Source organism: Neoarius graeffei, chromosome 2 (assembly GCF_027579695.1).
Source record: "Neoarius graeffei isolate fNeoGra1 chromosome 2, fNeoGra1.pri, whole genome shotgun sequence".
In the NCBI taxonomy this organism is placed as follows: domain Eukaryota; kingdom Metazoa; phylum Chordata; class Actinopteri; order Siluriformes; family Ariidae; genus Neoarius; species Neoarius graeffei.
Window position 1 is genome coordinate 48,546,333 of NC_083570.1, and position 25,793 is coordinate 48,572,125.

Sequence of the window (25,793 nt, forward strand, 5' to 3'; positions counted from 1 at the left end):
TCGGATATGGGTCGTTTCAGGTTGCAGTCTGAATGTAGTGCTAAACGTGCGCTCGGTTTGCAGGTAAACACAGAGCTGCTCCTGGTCTGTTTGGCTTAAATGACGTCACGACGACGGCCCCCGGCCGTGAAAGTACGCATAAGTGATGTGTAAACGAACCTTCGGAAATTGGGCAAAACAGTATATTTTAAGCACTTTATTCAATCATAGGGTGCAAATTAGACACCAGGAAGATTGAATTCGCTTTTTGGGTCGTTCTTCCAGACAATAAAGTTGATATTCTACCGTACGTTTCACCTCCGACCGTTGCCTAGGACCTTTAAGTCATCATACACACGTTTGAGTTTGCTCTTTCTATAATAGCCACACAGTTTAATTTTAAACCCTCTGAATATTGTGTCAGTTACCCGTGGAATTGCCCTGCAGGAATGTTTAGTCCCCTACGGAAGAACAGAGCCAGTCGCTGCTCAGGGTTGTAAAAGTGCTGTTAAAGTAGCTTTTATGCTCTGAGAGCAGAAACAAAGACATGCGGTCATAGAGGAATCCATGCCCCACTCCTCCACCTTACTGCACATTAGGGTGCATCAGTTGCCCCCTAAAAATGAAAAGTTCCTCCGATCATGATCCATTTTTGTTTTTATGTTCCTTTTGGTAAGAAAACACACTGGGTGAAATATTTTGACAAAATTCAAAAGTTTAATGGTGGCACCAGGAGCTCAAAGTTATGGAAAAGGCTGCTATTTTAGCCTAGTAAACTAGACCCAACCGCCTAGCGGCCAAAAATATTTTTGCCTGCGAGTGGGTCTAGCCTCGCACCATATCAACAAAACACCCCGGGCATCAAATCGTGCCCGCCAATCACAACGCAAGGTTTTTGTTTGGATTCTTTGGGCGGGCTTTTGCAGGAGTGACAAGGCTGCGCGACGCTGGAGAAAGCGCAACAGGAAAGATGGCTACGGCTAGTGAACAGCGCACGTTTGACTCCGCTTTGGAATCAGTTTTAGAAGAATTAGACTTGGAGTTTTCGTTGAAACATGAGCAGGAAGAGGCTCTCCGCTCATTCCTTTTCAAGAAGGACGTTTTCGTTATTTTGCCGACCGGCTATGGCAAAAGTCTGATCTACCAGCTGGCTCCGCTCGTAGCCAAAAGGATGGGGCTAGTTTGTGCAGTACGAAGAATTAATAAACAGCTTTGAAACATTACTTTTTGATTGTTTCTTATTTTCCCGTTATTTTAAATTTAAGGGAAATTATTTCACCAAACACCACTAAATAAAAACTCTCAAAAACAGTTTAAGCAAACCCTTGAAAAACACTTGAAAAAAAAAAAAAAGTGTATGTTAAGTATGTGGTACAGACTCCAAACTTGTGGTTATTATCTCCAAACTTCTTAATATCTAGAACCTGTTTATTAATTAATACGCATTTTGAAAAATTATCTATTTCAAGGCCTCCCCCACTGCTTTCTGTCGCTCTGACTACGGCACAGTCACTGTTGCGCTGATTGGTCAGAGCGTTGGCCTATACGCACAGACACAGTTTGAAAGACAGCGGGTTGTTCCTCCTACACCCTTCGGAAATGTCTACGACCGAGACCAGACTAAATATTCACATTTAGTCTGGCTTGCCAGGCTACTATTTTATGACTTTTATGACAAAATTTCAATCACTTTTCATGAAACATTATGGCACCTTATAGAGTATACCAAATATCTTAGATACACATTTTTAGTACATATTCTAAATATATTATCAAGCACAGTTTGAGTTTTAGCTGCTCAATGAATCATTGTTCAACTACTTTTAAACAATACAAATGTATTATGAATCACATTAATGCTTCTCAGTCCCTTGCAAAGGTTCTTAACATGATCTCTGGCTCACAAGGAATCAATAAATGGAGTCCAACATTGTGATTCAAACCTTACGCGAAAACATAAAATAAGCGTTTTTTGGCAAAAAATGAACCTCATGGTGCCGCCATTAGACTTTTGAATATGGTCAAAAAATTTTACAGGATGTCTTTATTGGTGAAAAGGAACACCCAAACAAAAACGCATCAGATTTTATGAAAGTGAGGGCAACTGATGCACCCTACTGCACACGTCCAATCTCCAGAGGTGGGAAATGTTATTACAACTTGCAAATTACCACTTACAAAGCACCACGAACCAAGTAAAACCAAGCATTATCTAGCTAAAACAACTTCACAAATGGTCAAGCATTCATTTGATGAGGTAAATGAATCAGAGGAATTTAGCTTAGTACTACAATACAGAAACGTACTCCTCTTCAGGATCCCGGGATGGTCTGCACAACCCCGAATGCAACAAGTGATGCCAAATCAGCACGGCCAGTCACAGCAAACACAGCAGTAATTCTTGCCTTTAAAATGTACGACACTGTATATACACATACACTCATTTGTTAAATCTATAATACTGACTATACAGTCCACTGTTTTGAGGAGGAAACTATACACCACTCATTACACTTGGCTAGCTTGTTGCTTCGAAAGGCAAACAGGAAAGGCGTTCCACTTCTGAGGCAAGTCGAATGCAGCACGAGATCACCTCATCTGTCAAAGTGAAGACTTTAAAAAAAAAATGAATATGAAAAGGATTTTCACACCTGCAACTGCAGCCATTTCATCAAAGTCTCTCGAATAAGCTGCTGCTGGGCTCCGGTGAGACTCGCATGCCTGTAACACACGTCAAGAGTTATTTGTTTTGCCTACAAACAGAACGTGTTTATGCTGTACATTAGGGCTGCGTACCAGTACTGTGTACGGTAGGGCTGGGTTCAAAAGATCGATCCACGATCCGATATCGATTCGCATTCAAAAAATATGAGATCGATTCAAAAATGTGTGGATCGATCTCTTCCAGGTGGCTATAGGCACTATTTTCTTGACCGCGCAAGGACCGCTATAAAAAGCGGGTGCCGGCAAACGAAACCGAAACTTAAGAACGTGAGATGGCTGAAGCTGCACAGCTAAAATTACCGCCTGGCCTGAAAGCTGATGTATGGCATTACTTTGGATTCAAACGTTACGAGGACAGAGACGAATTCGACAGAACAAAAGCAGTGTGCAAACTGTGCCACATTTACACAATTGCTGTGGTTGCTGAGGTGCTTTTTTTCTTTGTGGTCAGAAACCCTGCCGTGGGCATGTTCATCTCATCTCATTATCTGTAGCCGCTTTATCCTGTTCTACAGGGTCGCAGGCAAGCTGGAGCCTATCCCAGCTGACTACAGGCGAAAGGCGGGGTACACCCTGGACAAGTTGCCAGGTCATCACAGGGCTGACACAGACAACCATTCACACTCACATTCACACCTACGCTCAATTTAGAGTCACCAGTTAACCTAACCTGCATGTCTTTGGACTGTGGGGGAAACCGGAGCACCCGGAGGAAACCCACGCGGACACGGGGAGAACATGCAAACTCCACACAGAAAGGCCCTCGCCGGCCACGGGGCTCGAACCCGGACCTTCTTGCTGTGAGGCGACAGCACTACCCACTACACCACCGTGCCGCCCGCCATGGGTATGTTATTTAACCAAAAGAGGGCCACCGAATGTCATGGTTTTGATTTAGAATTCAAATAAAACCTGGATTTTTTTCATTCCAAAATAAATCCTTTAAATCCTTGACTCTTCTCTCTCTGTGTCCCTCTTACACATACACAGATACATGCACAAACATATGGGGCTGTTCCTGTCAATAGGGACAGTTTTTACTTTAAAGTGACAATCCAGCAATATCTAAGTAGATAGATATCGGCTCGAATCGGATCATGACCTTATGAATTGGAATCGAATCGATCCAGGAAATCTGGATCGATTCCCAGCCCTAGTGTACGGTACTGTACCGTGAAAATCGATTCGGTACACGTCCAAAATACCAGCTCATGAAGTACCGGTACTGTACCGATATAAATTTACACCAAGTATCTGCTTATTTTGTGACTGAAGATGCGTAAATCTGACCACAAAGACGAAAATTTAGCACTGGAAAAGACGTAAAATCCCGCGCTGAAACTTGAAATCAGAGCCATCTTCTGAAGTATCGGTACCTGTACCTGATGTTACGTTTAGGTACGCAGCCCTACTGTACATCTTTTCTTTTCTGGCTGCCATTTACAACACTACAATTTAGGGAACAGTGACGTTAAACACCTGCAATCGTACCTGTATTTGATCTGATGCTCCAGCACTTGAAAACAGAAGAACTTCACATGGTCATCACTGATGGAATAAAAACAATATTATACATACAGGACACTTTTCGATGGAATATAAATACACTTTTTTTTTTTCACGGTCCGGTTTCCATCAAATCCTGCGCTCTGATTGGCTGGCGAGCGGGTCCGTATCCTACAACACGGACCCCAGTTATGGACCTCTGGCGACTCACTCGTTCACAACAACAAAACACAGTAGTATTTTTTGTCAACATTTATAAGATTTATTTATAAGATGATCAAAAATCTTATAAATGTTTGCCAGCATTTCTCAGTATAATAGCACTAATTTTACAGCATGGATAGCGATAACGACAGTGTTCACAGTGAAAGCAAGTTTTACTGCCCTGAGGAAGAAGAAATAAAAGAAAACATTGCAGGAGAAAGCTAGAAACCTCTAACCTGCTAACGCCAAGCAAAAACATGGCTGAATCCTGAATGACTCAATTTTGTATAAATAGGGGACTACATAGGCGGCAAAATGTAGTTTTTTTTCCTGCCATGGAAGTGCACTTGTATACTGAGGAGGAAACAATTTGTATTACAGCCGTGAATGAGGATTCAAAATGGCGGCTCGGTTTTCCCTTTCGGGCGCTCTCGTTTTCTGTTAGAATTTGGTAAAGAAAAAAATAAATTATTATTTACCAGCTTAAGGTCGGTCCGTATGGTGAAATACCGTGACCTCGGCCCAGAGGGCCTCGCTCAGTACTTTCAAGACCTCGGTCACGGTATTTCACGATACGGACCTCCCAGCTGGTAAATAATGTATATTTATTCTATTCCCTTCTAGCGGGTTTCATAGCATACAATATTGTTAGCATATCGCTTATCCTACTTGTATTACGTCACTCTACTCAATGGAGAATGAGCATCGAATATGGTTTACGATATTTCATGGTTGTCATGACATCACATGTTCGAGATATAAAACTTCCACACCAGCAAGCGACTGCGATAATTTGTAAACAAAATGACCGCCAGGTTTGCTTTGTTACATACAGAAGATTGACAGAAATTTTGAAAGAGAAAGATGTGTTGTACACCCAAAAGGAGTGCGCATGTATAATAATGGCTTTTTTTTTTGCAGTACATCAGATATTTTCCATTCAGCTAGCATGATGCAGAACTTGCCTTCAATTCGTTCAATATCATGCTAGCTGAATAGTATATCTACCACTCAACGCCTGTCAATATTATTTAAATAGACCTTTTAGTCAGATCAGAGAATACCATACTGAAAGCTCAGACATGTTACGTGAAAAAGTGTTTATTGAAACAGGAACCGTCTTCAAACCTGGATGACTTGCTGAAATGTTAAAATTTGTCTGAAAGCTACAGAGCACCAAGACAACATGTTGAGGAAGCTAAAGTCCATTAGCTCTAATTAGAGGTCGACCGATCTATCGGCCGGCCGATTTAATCGGTCGATTTTTGCCATTTTTTAATGAATCGGCATCGGCCGATTTTCTTATTTGGTCGCGCCGATTTAAAGTCAGGCACGACAGCTACGTAGAACGCGGCGTGCAAAAGACCCAAGCCAACAAACGTTTCAGGAGTCAGCAGAGATAGCCTACAGGTAAGGCTTCAATTCTTACATTTCAATGTCCTAAAGTTGTATATTTGCTCTCATGATAGTTGTAATCTGTGATGTGTTGCTTCATTTAGGGAAAGGAAAAACGAATAGCATTTCAACTGCATCGGAGTTGTAGAATTCCTCTCGAAACGAAACGTTGCGATGCGTAGCCTTGTGGCCGCGAGTGCGTCGACTATGTAAGCCCCCTTAATGCTGGTGACTGCTATGTTCCAATCTAAACTGTAGTAACGTAGCCTAGTAAACTAGACCCAACCGCCTAGCAGCCAAAAATATTTTTTGCCTAGCGAGTGGGTCTAGCCTCACACCATATAAACAAAAACACCCCGGGCATCAAATCGTGCCCGCCAATCACAACGCAAGGTTTTTGTTTGGATTCTTTGGGCGGGCTTTTGCAGGAGTGACAAGGCTGCGCGACGCTGGAGAAAGCACAACAGGAAAGATGGCTACGGCTAGTGAACAGCGCGCGTTTGACTCCGCTTTGGAATCAGTTTTAGAAGAATTAGACTTGGAGTTTTCGTTGAAACATGAGCAGGAAGAGGCTCTCCGCTCATTCCTTTGCAAGGACGTTTTCGCTGTTTTGCCGACCGGCTATGGCAAAAGTCTGACCTACCAGCTGGCTCCGCTCGTAGCCAAAAGGATGGGGCTAGTTTGTGCAGTACGAAGAATTAATAAACAGCTTTGAAACATTACTTTTTGATTGTTTCTTATTTTCCCGTTATTTTAAATTTAAGGGAAATTATTTCACCAAACACCACTAAACAAAAACTCTCAAAAACAGTTTAAGCAAACCCTTGAAAAACACTTTAAAAAAAAATAAGAGTGTATGTTAAGTATGTGGTACAGACTCCAAACTTGTGGCCATTATCTCCAAACTTCTTAATATCTAGAACCTGTTTATTAATTAATACGCATTTTGAAAAATTTATTTATTTCAAGGCCTCCCCCACTGCTTTCTGTCGCTCTGACTACGTCACAGTCACTGTTGCGCTGATTGGTCAGAGCGTTGGCCTATACGCACAGAGACAGTTTGAAAGACAGCGGGTTGTTCCTCCTACCCGCTTCGGAAATGTCTACGGATCGAGGCCAGACTAAATATTCACATTTAGTCTGGCTTGCCAGGCTAGTAGTAACGGACAATTTAAGTTAAAAATTAACAAAAAGAGGACGCAAAACTAACCTGTGAACGTATTATAACATTGCCATCCCATGTCCATTCGTTTTCGCGATGTATACATGTTCGATTTGATTGTGAACCAGAGACCAATGCTAGACCTCTGCAGTTCCTATTTCCGGTTTCCTGCACAGCATGCTGGGAGACGGAGTTTTATATTGTTGAAACGGAAACGTGTGAAAGTTCAAGGCATGGAAGTTCCACAGTGAAACTGTATAACTTGAACATGTATTTTGCCGTTTTGAAGTAACTATCTGAAGTTGTCACATCATGGAAGTCTTCTTGCACTCTTAGTCTATTGATTATTCATTTTAATACGTTTAAGTCTTTAAGAGTAAAACATGCCAAACTGTGAAATAATGTAAACATTACAGTGTGCTTCAAGTTTAACTATTTTTTTTATGTTGCTAGTACGTCCTGTGTTAGCAGCACTAATATATTTTTATTTCATATTTATTTTTATGTTGATTATATATTGAATATTTCAGATTCAGAGTTCACTAGTATTTCATTAGTAGCCTTTGACTTAACTGGTATTTATTTATTTTATATTTATTTCATATGTTGATTTTTTCAGAGTGCTCAATTTTCAATAAATCGTGTTAAGTTTATAAGTGTTGTGCGTCCTCTTACTAGTATGATATTTTAGCATGCCAATTAAAGGACAATACGATAGCATATCGGCCCTAAAAATCGGCAGCTCATATCGGCCATCGGCTGACTCTGACCTCTAAATATCGGTATCGGCTTTAGAAAAACCCATATCGGTCGACCTCTAGTTCTAATGATCAGGGGGACTTTATCCCACCACACACACACACGAGGAAAAGTGCGTTATGAGTCCTTGAAAATAGCAAAATCTTTTCAGAAAGGAGTCAGACAGTTATTTTAATAAAGAATTTTCATAATATAAAATATTAACAAAATAGTCAGTCTGCCAATCTCTGTCCCCTGCTCCTCCCCCCCTTCCCTCTCTGAAGTATTCAGAGATCAAGAAATGCATGATGGACAGATGAAGGAATCCATTCCTCCACTGTAACCAACACTGGATAAACTGATACAGCTCTAAGGCATGTACTCTCTCCAGAAATCATTTAAAGCTCCAGTTTAAGTCTGACATAAAAATCTAAATCTTGCTCATTCTCCTAATAGCACTGAATAACAACCCACTTAGCACCAGGTGATCAGAAATTGCGGGTCTCACCTGTAGATGCCTTGAGCCAACGCTTCAGCACACACCTCCCATCCGTCCTGAGATTCTTTCAGCTGCTCAAAATATGCCAATGCCTGAGAAAGACAAAGAGATTCAATGCATCATTGCATGACCATGATAACGCTACTAATTACACTGCAACGCTGTTATAATAAACTCCTTGGGGGACGTCCAAACAGTTCCTTATACCAAAAAGTTCATAAAACTGAAAGGGACCCACTTGTCACACCAAAGTGGGTGCATAAAACAAGAACGACTGTGTTTAATTTATATTTACACTTAATTCACGTACATATTTACAAAGTAAATGAAATGTCAGTCTTCATTGTCATAAAATAACGTGAATAATGTAAACTTTCAGTTAGTAAACGGACGTGTGGCAGTGGGGGTGTGGTCGAACGTTGGCTGTGAACGGCGAGGAGTCGGGCTGAACCAGCAGGTAACGGGAGGAGTTACACCCGTGTCCGGCTGTCTATTAACATGTCCGTGTGTCAGCAGTGAGACAGAGCCAAGTTCCCCAACACGCATGTGCTCAAAACCTGAAAAGTCAAACTTGACCCGTCGTGCCTGTCTCCTAGTTCCTCATTGCCGCAGTTACAGTACAAGACGAGCGTCCCATCAGTTTTACGTGCTGAAGAAATATTTTCTTTGATTACTTAAAGGGGAACAGAGGGCAATATATAGAGTAAATATAACAATAAAACACACATTAACGAACCTTATTCAAGACTTACAAAAGTTTTGTTCTTAGGTTGGAAAGTTATAGTGTTTTGAAAGTAGCTCGAGCAAACTATTTCCACAGTTTGAACAGCCCGCCATGATATTAATTTTATCCAATCAGAATGCACGTTCATTTTCTCTGCGTAACACTCATGACGTATGTATGTGCCCAGTTGTGTTGGCTCATTGAGGTTGGGAATAGCACGTGTGAAATACCTGTTTCTGCCTCTTGCGACGATTTCGCAAGTCCACGGGTGGCGCCTATCTCATTGCAGCAAATAAATTCTGCTGAACTCGTGAGCAACTCCACGTTACATTTTCCGCACGAGCACCACGCCGTGTCACCTGCACGCAGACGCTCTGTCCCACGCTCGCCATGCCCATGGTCAGCATCAGTCTCATCCTCGCCGTCATCCGAGCTTTCTTCTCTTATTTCATCACCGGAGTCAAGAGTACCTCTCCTAGGTTCAAACTGGTACCCTTCTAAGCCATAGCCTGCTTGCAGTGTGTCTTGCGGGATCTCTTCGTACGATTCGACAGAGCTGTCGCTTTCACTTGATGCGCCCGACGCCATGATTACACGCTTATCTCCTCTATTTCGGAGAGTTCCGCTAGTGCAGTGGGTAGCGCTGACGTCACGGTCTTTTAAAAATGGCGACTCTTGTGCGGTTTAGTGTATAAAGTATTATATTTACAATTGCCAAGATATTTCGTTGTTTTCTAGTACATAAATTTGATAGAATACTTAAGAATACGTTACTTTGTCACATCAGCAACCGTATATATTTTGTACCCCTTTAAATGTACAATTCACTATCGCAGTTCAAGATCACAAACTGAGGCGATGGAACTGACTGTGGTTACTGGTGTATCGTTGATGTTCACCCACTGACTCACTAGGTTTTCTAAATCTTCACCATTCAGTTCATTCATTTGGTGCAAATCAGGGTTGCAGTGTACTAGGCATGGCATGATGCGAGACGCATCCTGATACAGGCTAAGAGTTAGAGCTCATACCAAAAATTCAGGCCTTTCAATTACATGAATGCTGCGACGGATAACGTCGTAGGTGCCCAAATTAAAAAGGTGTCCAAATTAAAGTCACGCGCCCAAAATATGCTACCAAAAAAGTGTTGATTAAATAAACTTGGCTGCATAAAACCCAATGTCTTGACTTTCTTCTTTAAAAACACAGAAATTAGTGAGAATTAACATGTATTTCTTGTAATTGACGCGAAAGCCGCACCATCCCCGTGTTGTTCCGGGTTTGTCGAGCTAGCCCTAAGCCTCGCGCAGAGCATGAATTCTCCACCAACGGCGATCGGCACGCCATGACTTCGTGGAGGAGCGAGACTCGCGTACCAATGACCAGAGCAGGATTTCCACATTAGGTAAATCATCTTTTATATTATTTTATAGTGGTTGGCAAACAGCTTTTAGGTGCGTTTCCGCCACCTTCTGAACAGGAGTGTGAACCAGAATGTTTACGACGCTATTGTGCCAAATTCTCCTAATAATTCCTGTATCCTTTAAAAACCTAAAAACAGCCCTATATCCTACATTATCTGACCTCAACTGCAATATCTCCGATACCTAGTTTCATATGATTTAAATCAGGTAAAAGACTGAATAAAAGAGCTATTCAGGGCACAGCTCTGTGTATTCAAGATACAGCTTGCACCTTAAATCCACACAGTTGTGTAAACGTGGGTGGAATCAGTGACTTGGAGCTCGGGCCTCTTGTTGATGATCGTCTTAGACGCTGGCCTTTCATTTAAACTAAAAACTCTTTTACAGGGCTCTACATTAACTTTTGAAACCACTTGTCCTGTCGGGCAAATTGAAAGGAAATTTACTTGTCCGAATGTGAAGTTGACTTGTCCAAAGAAATATTTGAGAAAAAAACCCCACAAACTATTTGTAACCCAACAAATCTTTATTACCTCCGCCAAGGAGGTTATGTTTTCGGTAGCGTTGTTTTGTTTGTTGGTTTGTCTGTTAGCAACATTACGGAAAAAGTAATGAACGGATTGCTCTGAAATTTTTTCCAGAGGTGTGACTGGGCACAAGTAACAATCCATTAAATTTTGGCGGTGATCCAGATCACCTTCTGGATCCTGGATTTTTTTTAAAGGATTCTTGGCGGAGGTCTGCGCTCTCCGAGTGCTTTTCTAGTTGCATTTGTTCCAAATTCACAACATATGCATAATATCTATGAATCAAAAGTAATCAGTACTTGATATACTGAGGCAAAAGTTCAAAAATATAGTAAAACAGACTGATACCATAATTCACCAATTATTATGCTGAAGTTCAGAAGCAATATATTCCAATAGAGTAGAAATTATGAACATAAAATTAAGAACAAAATAACTATACTATGAGACCCAGAAACACTAACCATTATATACACACAGATCAGTACTCTGCAGTTCAGTAACAAATATCACAAAAAGTAACATTATCATAAAATTTATGACTTGACAAGATATCACTAGTTTGGACAAGAGAAACAAATAACAGTGCTACAAATAAAAACAACTGATAACAAAATTGACTGATTAATACTGTAAATCACTGATTATTATACACTGAAATCTAGTTATCAAATCATAAGATAATATCTTATGAAAACCTCCACACCTCTATTGACTCACAGATGAATGGATACAAATAAAAGTTTCTATTCATCTTCATCCATCAACCCTTGAGTTCTGCATGTTTCCAAACCAAAAAATTGGACTCCATCAATCATTAATTTATGAGAAATAAAAAAAATAAATAAATATATATATATATATATATATATATATATATATATATATATATATATATATATAAATTTTATTTATATATTTATATTTATATATATATATTAGGGCTGTGCCGATAGACGATGCCATCGTCCATCGACGATGGTGGTCATCCATCACGATGGAGAGCCACCATCGTGATACCACGCCCCCTCCTGTCATAAACATGCATATACGGTATCATCTGGGCCTATTTAACCTAAAAAGTTAGTTTTTTGTTAGTTTAGTTAGTTAGTTTTGTTTAATATATAAATTATATAACATATATAAATACATAATTATATAAATCATTATAAAGTAATATCCTATTACCGCTTGTTCACGTAGGCTAATGTGCAGGGACGTGCTAGTGAATGTGGTTACACAAATACAGTATGCTACTAATAATAAATTTCGACTTCATTTTTTAGCCTACGCTATACTTTTAATGTAAAATTTGTCATGTTGTTCAAACAAATAGCCACTATTAACGACTTCAGTCGGGAAATATTGCACCTTATCAAACGGCAGTGAAGCGCAGACTTCGGCGGAAGTCAAATAACTTTAATCTGGTAAATAGGCCTACTTTCAGACTCAAAATGGTCCACTCTAAGCCATAATCTCAAACCAAATGGAAGAATGAAGGTGATTCTGATAAATGTAAAGACAGTTAAAAAAAAAAATTAAATCATGATTTTAAAAGCTGGCGCAATAATTCAAACACTAATAAATTGGAAAAATTAGCGCGTTCAAGTGCGCACTAAAGGCCGAAACGCATCTTCAATTGATATGGTGTAAATAAACAATGAGTAATAGCTTAAGTGTAGTTTCTTCTCATAGTTTGAATACTAGTCTTTCATTGTTAGAGCAGATTAATATCTTGCCGTGATCAGTGAGTGCTCGGGGAGGTTCATTTCCACCTGCGCTTTGCGCAGCTCATTTCTCCGAAGCCAGCTGTACGCAAACGCAGTGTTGACTGCTCGGCAAACTCCAAACGCTCGGTCTGTACTGGCCCTCCGTTGCGCAAGCGAGTTGGTTATGGCCAGGTTCAAATTGTGCCCAAAACAACTTAACCACGGCCATTTCAATTGCCTGATGGCTGCGACAATATTCGCCCCGTTGTTGCAGGCGATCTTTTCCTCCTCTATTTTCCATTCGGCAAGTGTCTCGCGCAATGCGTCTTCTAAATGGTCCGCTGAATGTGTCTCTGGCATGAAACTCGTCTGCAGGCATTTGGACTGCATTGCCCACTCTCGGTCCACATAATGTACGGTAGCTGACATACAGGGCATCATGTTGCAGCTGGACCACATATCCGTTATCAAGGCCAAATATTCCACATCACCTAGCGCTTTTTTTTTTCCTTTACGTGCCAAAGCCTCGGATGAGTATCTAATACTTGTAATAATAATAATAATAATAATAATACATTTAATAACGTAGTATTAAAATCCCCCCCCCCACGATATCATCGTCCATCACGATGTTTGCACTGTAAACATCGTCGATGCCAATTAAGGGGACATCGCACAGCCCTAATAATATATATATATATATATATATATATTTTTTTTTTTTTTCTCCTTTCATTTTTAAATTATTAACTTTGACTATATATCCTCCACTGATTAATTGTTGTCTACCGTATTTTCCGGACTATACGTCGCTCCGGAGTTTAAGTCGCATCAGCCAAAAAATGCATTATGAAGACGAAAAAAAAAAAAAATGTATACGTTGCACCGGACTACAAGTCGCACTTTTTTGAAGGGTTATTCTATCCATAGAATCACAGATTCTATCTGATAAGCGGTGCGTGGTTACTGCGCGACTGCATTGTTTATTTAATAAACGAACAGCTGAGCAGTGATAACGCGCCCTTTGCCCTGTAAGTAGCCTAGTCTGATTATTTTAAATATCTACTACTATCTTTAATACTATCACTATCGTTATTACTAATAGCCTATATTATTATTATTATAACTAATATTAGTAGCCTATTACTGATGCATTAATCAGTTTGCTTTTAGAATACTTTTACCGGTAGGGCTTATTATCGCCCCATGGCTCTTTCATCTTTGTTATTAAAGCTGTAGTCATCATCGAGGAGTGTCATTCTTCATTTTTGTCAAATTTTATTTCATCAAATCAGGAAAAAAAAAAAAAAAAGTGTGACATAGTCCGAAAAATACAGTAATTATTCAGTGTGGCTCCTGTATGGTATTTAATGGTCAAAAAAAAAAGATAATAATTTCAAATAATCCATAATATCTCAATTATACAGCCCTACGTTTCAAATCCCTAAACTCCTATTACTAATTAGTTAATTAATGCAGCCGGTAACTTAATTAGCAGCCATTTGACAGCTTGGTATTTCATAGATAACTTTCCCCACTCCTACCTCACTCCCAGTCAATCCACACGCATGCAGGCGCGCATTCCAAGCCCAGCCAATTCAAAGATTTGGAAATTACCACACTCTCAATGTAAATATACAGTTGAATAATGATCCCGCCAACAGAAATGTCAACAAATCCACGTGTATGACACGATTAAAACCAATCAAACGACCGTTTACTTTTCAGCTCAAATACACGAAGCAGTATTGGCCGGTTCCGCAAGTGGAATATCGCGCATGCGCACATCGCTCTTTCCAAATAGAAACATCCGGCGATTCATCAAAACTATGTTGAGTGAGATGCTTCGGAAATCATGTGAATAAACTGATAAATTTGATATGTAACCCGAATATCGGCGTATTTTGGCACTTGTCCGATCGGACAAGTAACTGAGACGATGAGCTTGTCCGACATAAAGTATCACTTGTCCCGGACAAGCGGACAACCGTGAATGTCGAGCCCTGTTTTACCCGACTATATACTGTGAATTGCGCTGCCGATTCTTGTGATGGGACTGAAAACCCTTGTGTGTCGCAGGTCTGCTGCAGGTTTGTCTCTCTGATGGTAACAGTGCAGAACTTGCTTTTTCATTCACAGGCTCCTTTCCTCCAGGCTCGCCTCAGGCCCCAACACATCTTTTAAATACTAATTAACTGTATTCTAATTATTTGACATGTACATCAAGAAGGATTAATGCTGTAGATATTTTGCAATAAAGGTAAATAAAGGCAGCCAATGAGATCACTTATAATGAATCGGAAAATTCCAGGATGTCTGACGTTTTCTTTCGATATTTTTATTGGACGGTTTGAACACGTGATCTTGACACAGCCAACAGATTAGTTTGTTTACATCATACCACGCGGACATATTACTTTGACAGAATCAACACAAAGATTGGAAAAAAAGACCGCTTGTTTAACACAAATCATTTTTTTTCACGGTCTGGTTTCCATCAAATCCTGCGCTCTGACTGGCTGGCGAGCAGGTTCGTATCCTACGATACGGACCCCGGTTACGGATCCCAGTTACAGACCTCTGGCGACTCGCTCCTTCACAGCAACAAATATGGTAGCAAATTTTGTCAACATTTATTTTCGCATTTCTCAGTATAATAGCATTAATTTTACAGTATGGATAGCGATAACGACAGTGTTCACAGCGAAAGAGAGTTTTACTGCCCTGAGGAAGAAGAAATAAAAGAAAACATTTCAGGAGAAAACTAAAAACCTGTAACTTGCTAACGCCGAGCAAAAACATGGCTGAATCCTGAATGACTCCTATTTGTATAAATAGGGGACTACATAGGCAGCAAAATGTAGTTTTTTCCTGCCATGGAAGTGCACTTGTATGCCGAGGAGGAAGCAATTTGCATTACAGCCGTGAATGAGGATTCAAAATGGCGGCTCGGCTCAGTTTTCCCTTTCGGGCGCTCTCGTTTTCTGTTCGAATTTGGTAAAGAAAAAAAATAAATATTTACCAGCTTAAGGTCGGTCCGTATGGTGAAATACCGTGACCTTGGCCCAAAGGGCCTTGGTCAGTACTTTCAAGATCTCGGTCACGGCATTTCACGATACGGACCTCCCAGCTGGTAAACATACATACATAAACAACTTATCGGTATAAATCTACGCGTATCGGATTTTAACTGAAGTGATTAAGTGTATTGGTAGGCAGAGCAAGCGTATCGGACCCGATACACTAAAATGCTTTGGGGAAAACCATGCATTTTGCAATAAAGGTAAAAATAACATTCATAGACTTTTATTTATTCATAACTTTGCAGCTAAAAAAGCAGCAGCAGGTTTAAACAGAGCGCTGGGAAAACAGCACTGGGCGTGCAGAAAAGCCCAAATTACCCTGCATCACGACGGAAAAAGCCCAAATTCAGAAATACAGGGTGTAGCCCAAATTATGTAATTGAAACGCCTGAAAATAAACAGAAATATTGCGATACACCATATGAGTAGCAAATTCAAGACGACAATATTCTGCTTCATGCATAGTATTTACTGGTGTAAATTACATCTTGTAACCAGTTTTCTATTTCGAAGACATGCAGATTTCGTCAGGCTACCCCAACGACCCGTACAAGTCAGTTGTTTAATCATTTTGACATACTACGGTATATTCTAGAATGTAAAAGCTGGCACCTCCAAATATTTATGAAGAGGCTTCTGCCATCACGAAACATTGCTGAAACTCTGCATCCGGGAACGACGACGCAGATAAACGCGATTCTGCTTTTTCCAAATCACAAACATGAGCGAGGAAGGCTGCCATTGTTCCGACGGCGCAATAACAATTAATACACAGTAACAAAAACGAAATCGCATACAGGCACCGCTTTCTACATCTACACTCAAACTACACACACTACAGATTTCCCCCCCCAACACCTGGAGTAAAACCATAGCATTACATTTTAAAGATAATGTAACTTCATCTTATGAGTCTGTTACTGACAATAAGGAAGACCATGAAACAATTCAAAGATTCACTTCTTTATTCACTGAATGGCCACAACAACTCTTACCACCAAGTCAATAAATCCACGAATAAGCTGTAACTAGTTTGGTGAGCAAAGACCCTAACAGTCAGTTTCTTCTTTACAGTGGTGCTTGAAAGTTTATGAACCATTTAGAATTTTCTACATAATGTAACTTAAAACATCAGATTTTCACACAAGTCCTAAAAGTAGATAAAGAGAACCCAATTAAAACAAATGACAAAATAATACTTGGTCATTTATTTATTGAGGAAAATGATCCAATATTACACATCTGTGAGTGGCAAAAGTATGTGAACTTCTAGGATTAGCAGTTAATTTGAAGGTGAAATTAGAGTCAGGTGTTTGTCATCCCATTGACTGAAATCAGGTGTGAGTGGGCACCCTGTTTTATTTAAAGAACAGGGATCTATCAAAGTCTGATCTTCACAACACATGTTTGTGGAAGTGTATCATGGCACAAACAAAGGAGATTTCTGAGGACCTCAGAAAAAGCGTTGTTGATGCTCATCAGGCTGGAAAAGGTTACAAAACCATCTCTAAAGAGTTTGGACTCCACCAATCCACAGTCAGACAGATTGTGTACAAATGGAGGAAATTCAAGACCAGTGTTACCCTCCCCAGGAGTGGTCGACCAACAAAGATCACTCCAAGAGCAAGGCATGTAATAGTCGGCGAGCTCACAAAGGAGCCCAGGGTAACTTCTAAGCAACTGAAGGCCTCTCTCACATTGGCCAATGTTAATGTTCATGAGTCCACCATCAGGAGAACACTGAACAACAAATGGTGTGCATGGCAGGGCTGCAAGGAGAAAGCCACTGCTCTCCAAAAAGAACATTGCTGCTCATCTGCAGTTTGCTAAAGATCACATGGACAAGCCAGAAGGCTACTGGAAACATGTTTGATGGACGGATGAGACCAAAATAGAACTTTTTGGTTTAAATGAGAAGCGTTATGTTTGGAGAAAGGAAAACACTGCATTCCAACATAAGAACCTTATCCCATCTGTGAAACATGGTGGTATCATGGTTTGGGCCAGTTTTGCTGCATCTGGGCCAGGACGGCTTGCCATCAATGATGGAACAATGAATTCTGAATTATACCAGCGAATTCTAAAGGAAAATGTCAGGACATCTGTCCATGAACTGAATCTCAAGAGAAGGTGGGTCATGCAGCAAGACAACGACCCTAAGCACACAAGTCGTTCTACCAAAGAATGGTTAAAGAAGAATAAAGTTAATGTTTTGGAATGGCCAAGTCAAAGTCCTGACCTTAATCCAATCGAAATGTTGTGGAAGGACCTGAAGCGAGCAGTTCATGTGAGGAAACCCACCAACATCCCAGAGTTGAAGCTGTTCTGTACGGAGGAACGGGCTAAAATTCCTCCAAGCCGGTGTGCAGGACTGATCAACAGTTATTGCAAACGTTTAGTTGCAGTTATTGCTGCACAAGGGGGTCACACCAGATACTAAAAGCAAAGGTTCACATACTTTTGCCACTCACAGATATGTAATATTGGATCATTTTCCTCAATAAATAAATGACCAAGTATAATATTTTTGTCTCATTTGTTTAACTGGGTTCTCTTTATCCACTTTTAGGACTTGTGTGAAAATCTGATGTTTTAGCTCATATTTACACAGAAATATAGAAATTTATAAAGGGTTCATAAATTTTCAAGAATCACTGTACTTGTATTGTTCAATGTTCAGCTCCGTAAATCAATACATTTGCATATGAAAAAAAATACATGCAACAGCCTGTATAATAAAAGTAGCATGCGTGTCATAAGATACAGGTTACATTACATGATGTGCAATAAATATTTAAATTTAACTGAGCCCATAGCCCCTCCTTGGAAAAAGTAGCTTCCGCCATCACGAATCCGAAGAAGCTACAGGGTGTTTCAAAACATACTTCTAAGCATGGTGTTTTTCACAAACCAATACTCCTGTGTATTAACTTGGGGGAGGGGAGGTTAGAAGGGAAATAGCAATGGTTTCAGTCACAAACAGGATCAAGAAGCTTCCACTAAGGCCCTGTCCACACGGCAACGGATTCAGGTGAATCTGATAAAATTGTTTATCGTTTCGGCCTGGCGTCCACACGGCACCGGCGTTTTGGGTGCCCCAAAACGAAATCTTTTGAGAACGGGTTCCAGAGTGAAAAAAATCTGGCAACGGAGCCGTTGCGAAGTCGTCTGGATGAGTAGAACGGATTTGTTTACGATGACGTCACAACCACATGACTGTCAGTGCTTCACGCCGGGTAGAAGTGTAACGAACTCGATGCGAGTTGTCAACAAATCCTATAACTTGGGTCATGAAACGCGCTTACAAAATATTTTCACTGAATATTTATTGTGTAATGGTGCAAAGTGAGAGAGAGAGAAAGAAAATAGCCCTTAGGGCAGAGTCAATCCCGCCAGCAAAAATGGGGGGGAAAAAAAAAAAAGCGATCTCACCTCTTCAGATGTTGGTTTAAGTCCGACAATACATTCCTCAAAAAGGGCGTAGAACAACAAAGTAATCCATCAACGTGGAGCATTCAATTTATTCCAGACCATTAAAGAATTCTGGAGGATATCAGAATGTTGGCGTACCGGCTTCCATCTACCCCCATTCATTCCTCTTTCCGCGTCTCCATTCAAAAAACTAGCACGTGATTTAAAGGGACTATATCCATAGGATAGGGAGTGAGAAAGTGTGTGCGTGTGACAGTGACAGGGATAGTCACTGTGCGCATGCGCAGTTATGCGCATGCGTCTACTTCTATTGTTCTGGTGTCTCCGATGGGACCGTCTTACAGCGCATGTAGAGGTGTGGCATGTGTATTGCATCATTTTCAGCAAGCGTTGCGTTGCCATATGAACCTGATATTTTACTGATCTGTTGCCCATGTGGACGCGATATTTAAAAAAAAAAAAAAAACTCGTTGCCATGTGGATGTAGCCTAAATCAGGGGTTCTCAACCTTTTCTACTTTGAGGCCCACCTATTCATACTTGTACCAAGTCAGGGCCCATTAACAAAAGATCCCCAATTATTTTGGCTCGTCTATTCTATTAGAATCTAATAAATCTATTGTAAAGTGTATTAATGGGATGCAGCATCAGTCCCTGCTACAGATGGGAATTAAATAAATGCAATAAAAAAAAATTTTAGATTGTAGGTATTATATTTAAAACTGTATGGATGTGCCAGAAACCAAACCCTGCATGCAGGGCATTCTCAGTCAAGAGGGATTAATGGTCCAAAAGTGGAGTCTGGGCAGTTAACACAAGAACTTACTGCCATGTTTGTGTACAGGAAACAAGCAAGTTATTAAAACCAAGAAGTACACACGAAAGAAGTGGATATAGAAACCAGTCAATGGGATTCGATCCTTACACGCTAACAATTTCTGTGAAAGAAAAATTTACTAGCCAAATTTGACATTCGTAGAATAAAATTTGATCCTATTGCAGTCGTAACTAAATATAAAGACAACAGTTATGCATAATATTAATTAACTTAATGTGAAGATAATTAACAGATAAATCAACAGATTAAGTTTTTTTTTTTTTTTTAAAGACTGCGTACATTTTTAGCCTTTTATATTTGTAATTATTTGATCTGTACATGCACAACCCCACCAGCTTTGCTAATCAACTTGCATTTAAATGAAGTTATTCATTCATTCATTCATTATGAATTGGAAAATTATCCATCCGCCGAGTTCCCCAACATGTCAGACTACCTGGTGCTGCGGACATCGGTCTACACGGACACACAAATGAAAACCTGGAAGAGCATGGAGCCGTAACAGTGACTGAGGACCTGTCCTGGGGCGCTCATATTTCCACAGCCGTGGGAAAAGCACAACAGCGGCTCTATTACCTGAGGAAGCTGAGGAGCGCTAATATCCCCAGACCTCTGATGGTGAACTTTTATAACTGTGCCATCCGTAGTGCGCTGACACATGGACTTCTAGTGTGGTTCTCCAGCTGCACTAAGGCCGACCAGCAGGCACTTCAGCGGGTGGTGAAAGCTGCCAGGAGAATCATTGGAACGACTCTCCCAGAGATCAGCACCATCTACTCCACTCGCTGTCTGAGAAGAGTGAGCAACATCCTGCGGGATCAGCACCACCCTGCTCATCACCTCTTCCACCTGCTGCCCTCAGGGAGAAGATACAGGTCCATACAGGCCAGAACATCCAGACTGGCCAATAGCCTGTATCCACAAGCTGTGAGGCTACTGAACTCTGCCACATCCACAACCACATCTACCAATTAATATCATTGAACTAGTTTGCATTGTTGTCACTACTCTCTCTCCCCTGACCTCCCCCCGACAATAACGTTATAACATTATAATGGTACTGATCTGGTTTTTGCACTGTTTATACAATGTCATAATACTTAGGTATCTGTTTGAATGTCCCTGCTCTGCACTTTAAGTTTAAGACTTATGCTGCTATTTGCCATGCTGTTTTTTTGTTGTACTGAGGTAACTCTGGGTCAAATGTTTACACTGGGTTACTTAGAGGGGTATGTATTTATTTATGGGTTTTGCACTTTATCAACTCTGCTGTATGGATGCTCCAACGAAATTTCGTTGTTCGTTTTTGTGACAATGACAATAAATATTCTGAATCTGAATCTACAACTTTTTAAAGATCTGGGGATCAGGATGCTACAAGATAAATCCTGTATCGTTTTTGCTGGGTAAACAGGAATTTCTGGGCTTTCTGTCCACGTCTTTGCAATAGTTTGGTAGGACACTAGAAGTTTTAGTATAAAACAAACCACAGCCGCTGGATTCCTGATCCTCCCTGCTCTTCTCTTCCAGCAGGCATCAGAGATCCATAGACTTTACCCACAAGCGTACTGATTTATAGCGCTCTCTGTGTGCACGCACGCACATACATGCGCAGGTTAAATGTAGAGAAGGAATGTGACGAAATAAAAGGCTTCTTGTTCTTTCTTTACCCACAAATGTACTTATTCCACTTGAAAGTGTACGGCAAACCAGCTACCGGATTTGAGACACAAAAAAGTTAACTGATCCAATTGTCTTCACTACTCACTGCTCAACATGGCATAACGCACATTCTTCATTACACTGAAGTGAGAAAACATCCATCTCATAGACTAACAGTTTATCCTTCAAGACAACATGTGGTGAAAGATCAAGACTGCAACACACATTCAACTACCTTGATTCATCAGTGCATCTTTTGTATTTAGTTAGTAGTTGCTACATTTTGGATCCTAACTGATAGCAAGGTAGTTTAATAAGAGATCATTAAATAATCCTCACATCACATGAAAAACAAAAACACCATAATTAGTGAACAAGTGGTGTCTTATTTCTGGTATACGATTCAGGGCTAGAATTCTTCGCAGACTTCTTACCCTCTGCCGGTAGCAGGCATCAGCATTGGGGTTCAGTCCCATGAGGGCCTGCTCGTCCATGATGGCGGGGAAAGCCGACTCGCAGGCCATGTGTGGGTTAGCTCGCTTCCACTCGAGGATCTCTCCAGTCTTCCACACAAACACAGTCCTCATACATCTGCCAAGCACACAGAAAGAAAAAGATGGTCTTAAATGTGGATCAAATGTATTTCTGCAAAGTAACACCATAATACAGTCTGAGCAAAGGAAAGGGAAAGCAATTATCACTTGTTCTCTATATTATACTACTGGAGGGGTCAAGGAAATGAAGGGGTTAGAGCACAGACAGTAGTGGAATTGCTCAAAGAACCTACTATTATGAAAAGGTATTATATTTATTATTGAGTTATTAGCTTGTTTGATTGGCCCCTTGAATTAAAGGAGTTTTATCTAAACCTCAGTAACTCAAAACCAAGTTGCCCTTAACTAAGGTCAACTAATGTGTTCAGTCAAAAATTTCAGGAATAAAAACTGCTAAGGGCGGCACAGTGGTGCAGTAAGAAGGTTCTGGATTCAAACCCAGCGGCAGATGAGGACCTTTCTGTGTGGAGTTTGCATGTTCTCCCCGTGTCCGCGTGGGTTTCCTCCGGGTGCTCCGGTTTCCCCCACAGTCCAAAGACATGCAGGTTAGGTTAACTGGTAACTCTAAATTGACCGTAGGTGTGAATGTGAGTGTGAATGGTTGTCTGTGTCTGTGTGTCAGCCCTGTGATGACCTGGCAACTTGTCCAGGGTGTACCCCACCTTTCGCCCGTAGTCAGCTGGGATAGGCTCCAGCTTGCCTGCGACCCTGCACAGGATAAGCGGCTACAGATAATGGATGGAAAAACTGCTAATAAATAGGCATGTAATATGTGACAAGTCATGATACAAATTTATGACTACTCCGATCAATGAGAAAATAAATAAATAAAAATTGCGATTATCAGGCTGTATAATCTTAGTTCTTCCTAGCTGTAATTGTATTGTTTAGATAGCAGAGGGCAGAATAATGTACAATAGCAGGAATGCATGTGACTTCACTGCAGGCGGAAGTAACAGCTCGAATGCTCTACAATTGCCCCTTTTCCACCAAAGCAGTTCCAGGGCTGGTTCGGGGCCAGTGCTTAGTTTGGAACCGGGTTTTCTGTTTCCACTGACAAAGAACTGGCTCTGGGGCCAGAAAAACCGGTTCCAGGCTAGCACCAACTCTCTGCTGGGCCAGAGGAAAGAACCGCTTACATCAGCGGGGGGGGCGGAGTTGTTAAGACCGACAACAATAAGACCACGAAAGATCGCCATTTTTAAGCGACGAGAAGCAGCAGCTGGACAAACGCGAAGTCATCCATTATTGTTGTTGCTGCTGCTTCCTCCGCGTTGTTTTTGCTTCGATATTCGCACCAAGGTTTATGCAAACGTAGCGACGTAACTGACGTATACAGCGACGTAATGACGTATACAGCGACGCAATGACGTGTCTTCTCTTAGCACCGCGAGCGATGGAAAAGCAAGCTGGTTCTCAGCTGGCTCGCAAGTTGAATGAGTTGTGAACCAGCACCAGCCCCGAACCAGCCCTGGAACTGATTTGGTGGAAAAGGGGCAAATGAGAACTAAACTTGTAAATACACCAACAGGCAACCCTCCATACGGGAGTTATCCATCTCGATAAGTGCAGGGTGGAGTCATTTGCATCACCATCAGCCTGTCTTCAGCATGACGCCACAGCGGCTCACTTTGACCTAGTACTGAAGAGCACACGAGATGCCAGGAACATCCACTTCATCTCAGATGGGCTCACATTCCAATATTGGAACAAAAGCAACTTTTATCTAGCATCAAGTTGTTCATGTGAGGATTTAAGCACGTAACCTAGAATTTCATGGAGGAATCCCATGGAAAGGGTGGCATCCCTAACAGAGTGGGCAGCACCCTGAAAAAGCTGGCTGATAGAATGGCGTCCTATGGTTCCAGCATACCAGATGCAGACAGACACTGAGCATGTGTGTATAAATTATATTTTACAATTTTAGATCAATTTTATAGTTTTACAATCAATAGACTACTTTATTCTATCTGTTAATTAATTATGTTTGTGCAGCAAAGTCAGAGTGAACAAACTATATCAATAACTACATTATAATAATACACCCAACTATGTACATTTGACTACACACACGTATTTACACTAGGGATGGCAAAAACTAAAAAAAATCTTGACCGACCACCGAGCCTCATTAGCCGGTTAACCTACGAGTTTAACAGGGATGCAAACGGCGCGCCTTTTGGCAGATGCCACCTTTTTCACGGCTGAATCGTGCAGATCCGATTTTTTTTTTAGGGGGGGGGGGGGGGGGGGGGCATTGGCGTGTCTGAATAATTTCAACACCATTTGCTTATTTAGTAATTTTAATACAGAATTTACTCTGATGAAATTATTCAGACACTCCAATGCCCCCGCTAAAAAAAAATAAAAATAAAATCCGGATCTGCACGATTCAGCCGTGAAAAAGTCGGCATCTGCGCCTTTAGTTTGCGTGGAGAGAGATGATCTGCAATAACATGCATTGTTGGCTACAGACCGAAACATACTTTCAGAATGCACTGGCCAAGGCAGGACTAAACTCCATGTGCCTTCTAATAATAATTAAAAAAACAAACAAACAAAACAAATAGTAATTTGTAAGCTAAAAAGCCTGTGTCTACACTTTTCTCTCGCCGAGTGGCAGCTGTGTTCAACTGGGGTGGGAGGGCAGGACATGACTGAATGGATGTTTCTGATTTGTCAGCTGTCATCCTTACACTGCATGGCATGCCCCAAGCGTTTACAACACGGAATTCCAGGTTCTCCGCTCCAAAACGATTGATTTTTTTTTAACCGACAACTAAAAAAAAAAAAAATTAACCGGTTGATGTTGATTCGGTCAACCATCGGTCAAACGGTCATCGGTTAACATCCCTAATAAACATTATTTTTTCTTTTATTTTAGGGCAACATGTCCAATGTTCTCATGCCCTATAATCCCTACAAGTTATACGGACATATATTACATGTCCCTGCATATCTAGACCCTCTAATATCTTAGACATGTTTGTGTGTGCTTCTTAACAACGAACACCATCATAATCCGATACAAATGAGAACTGGCTGTCGGGTCAAATGGAAAAATAATTTTGGTCATGGTTTTCTTGTGATCACTAGTGGTGTTTTTTTTTTTTTTTTAAGATGGCAGTGTTGGTCCTGTTTCAGAACACCCTGAAACTTCAGCAGCAGAAGCTATATAATAAGCTGACCCATGATTGACCTATAAAATTTGAAAGTGGGTCAAACTGGCATGAAATCAAAGAGGCTTTACTTTCATTTATTTTACATTTTTCACATATTAGGCCTAGGGGGGGGGGGAAAAAAAAAAAAAAAAAAAAAAAAAAGTGTGTTTCCTGTCAACCCTTCAAAAAAATTTAGGGGTAGGACGGTCGGATTTTTTTTTTTCTATGCTGACTATGCGACTTCACACTAGTGATAAAATACTTACCGATGGAGCAGATCGCCCAGATTTACATGCTCGGCTATTTCTATTCCATGTGGGGCCGTTGTTGACGGTCGTGTGTGACCCATGTCTTCTGATCCAGTGGATGTTTAAGGTTGTGTGCTATATCTTGTGTTGGATGGTGTAAATTATAAATTTGAATTAAATTGAGATTTGATTTAAAGGACGAAATTATTGAAAAATTACAACATA

The 25,793-nt window shown here is 40.7% G+C and overlaps 1 protein-coding gene across 1 annotated transcript in view; it reads right to left on the reverse strand.

Annotated features, from left to right (window-relative positions):
• The window catches only part of xpot (exportin, tRNA (nuclear export receptor for tRNAs)), a 113,301-nt gene that overhangs the window by 62,157 nt on the left and 25,351 nt on the right, over nucleotides 1-25,793 (reverse strand). The window contains exons 2-5 of the mRNA XM_060914362.1: nucleotides 22,040-22,196; nucleotides 8,217-8,299; nucleotides 4,195-4,251; nucleotides 2,631-2,700 (exon numbers count right to left, since the gene is read on the reverse strand). Coding sequence (XP_060770345.1) covers nucleotides 2,631-2,700; nucleotides 4,195-4,251; nucleotides 8,217-8,299; nucleotides 22,040-22,192 — 363 coding nt within the window. The 5' untranslated portion in view covers nucleotides 22,193-22,196. The remainder of the gene's footprint in view (nucleotides 1-2,630; nucleotides 2,701-4,194; nucleotides 4,252-8,216; nucleotides 8,300-22,039; nucleotides 22,197-25,793) is intronic.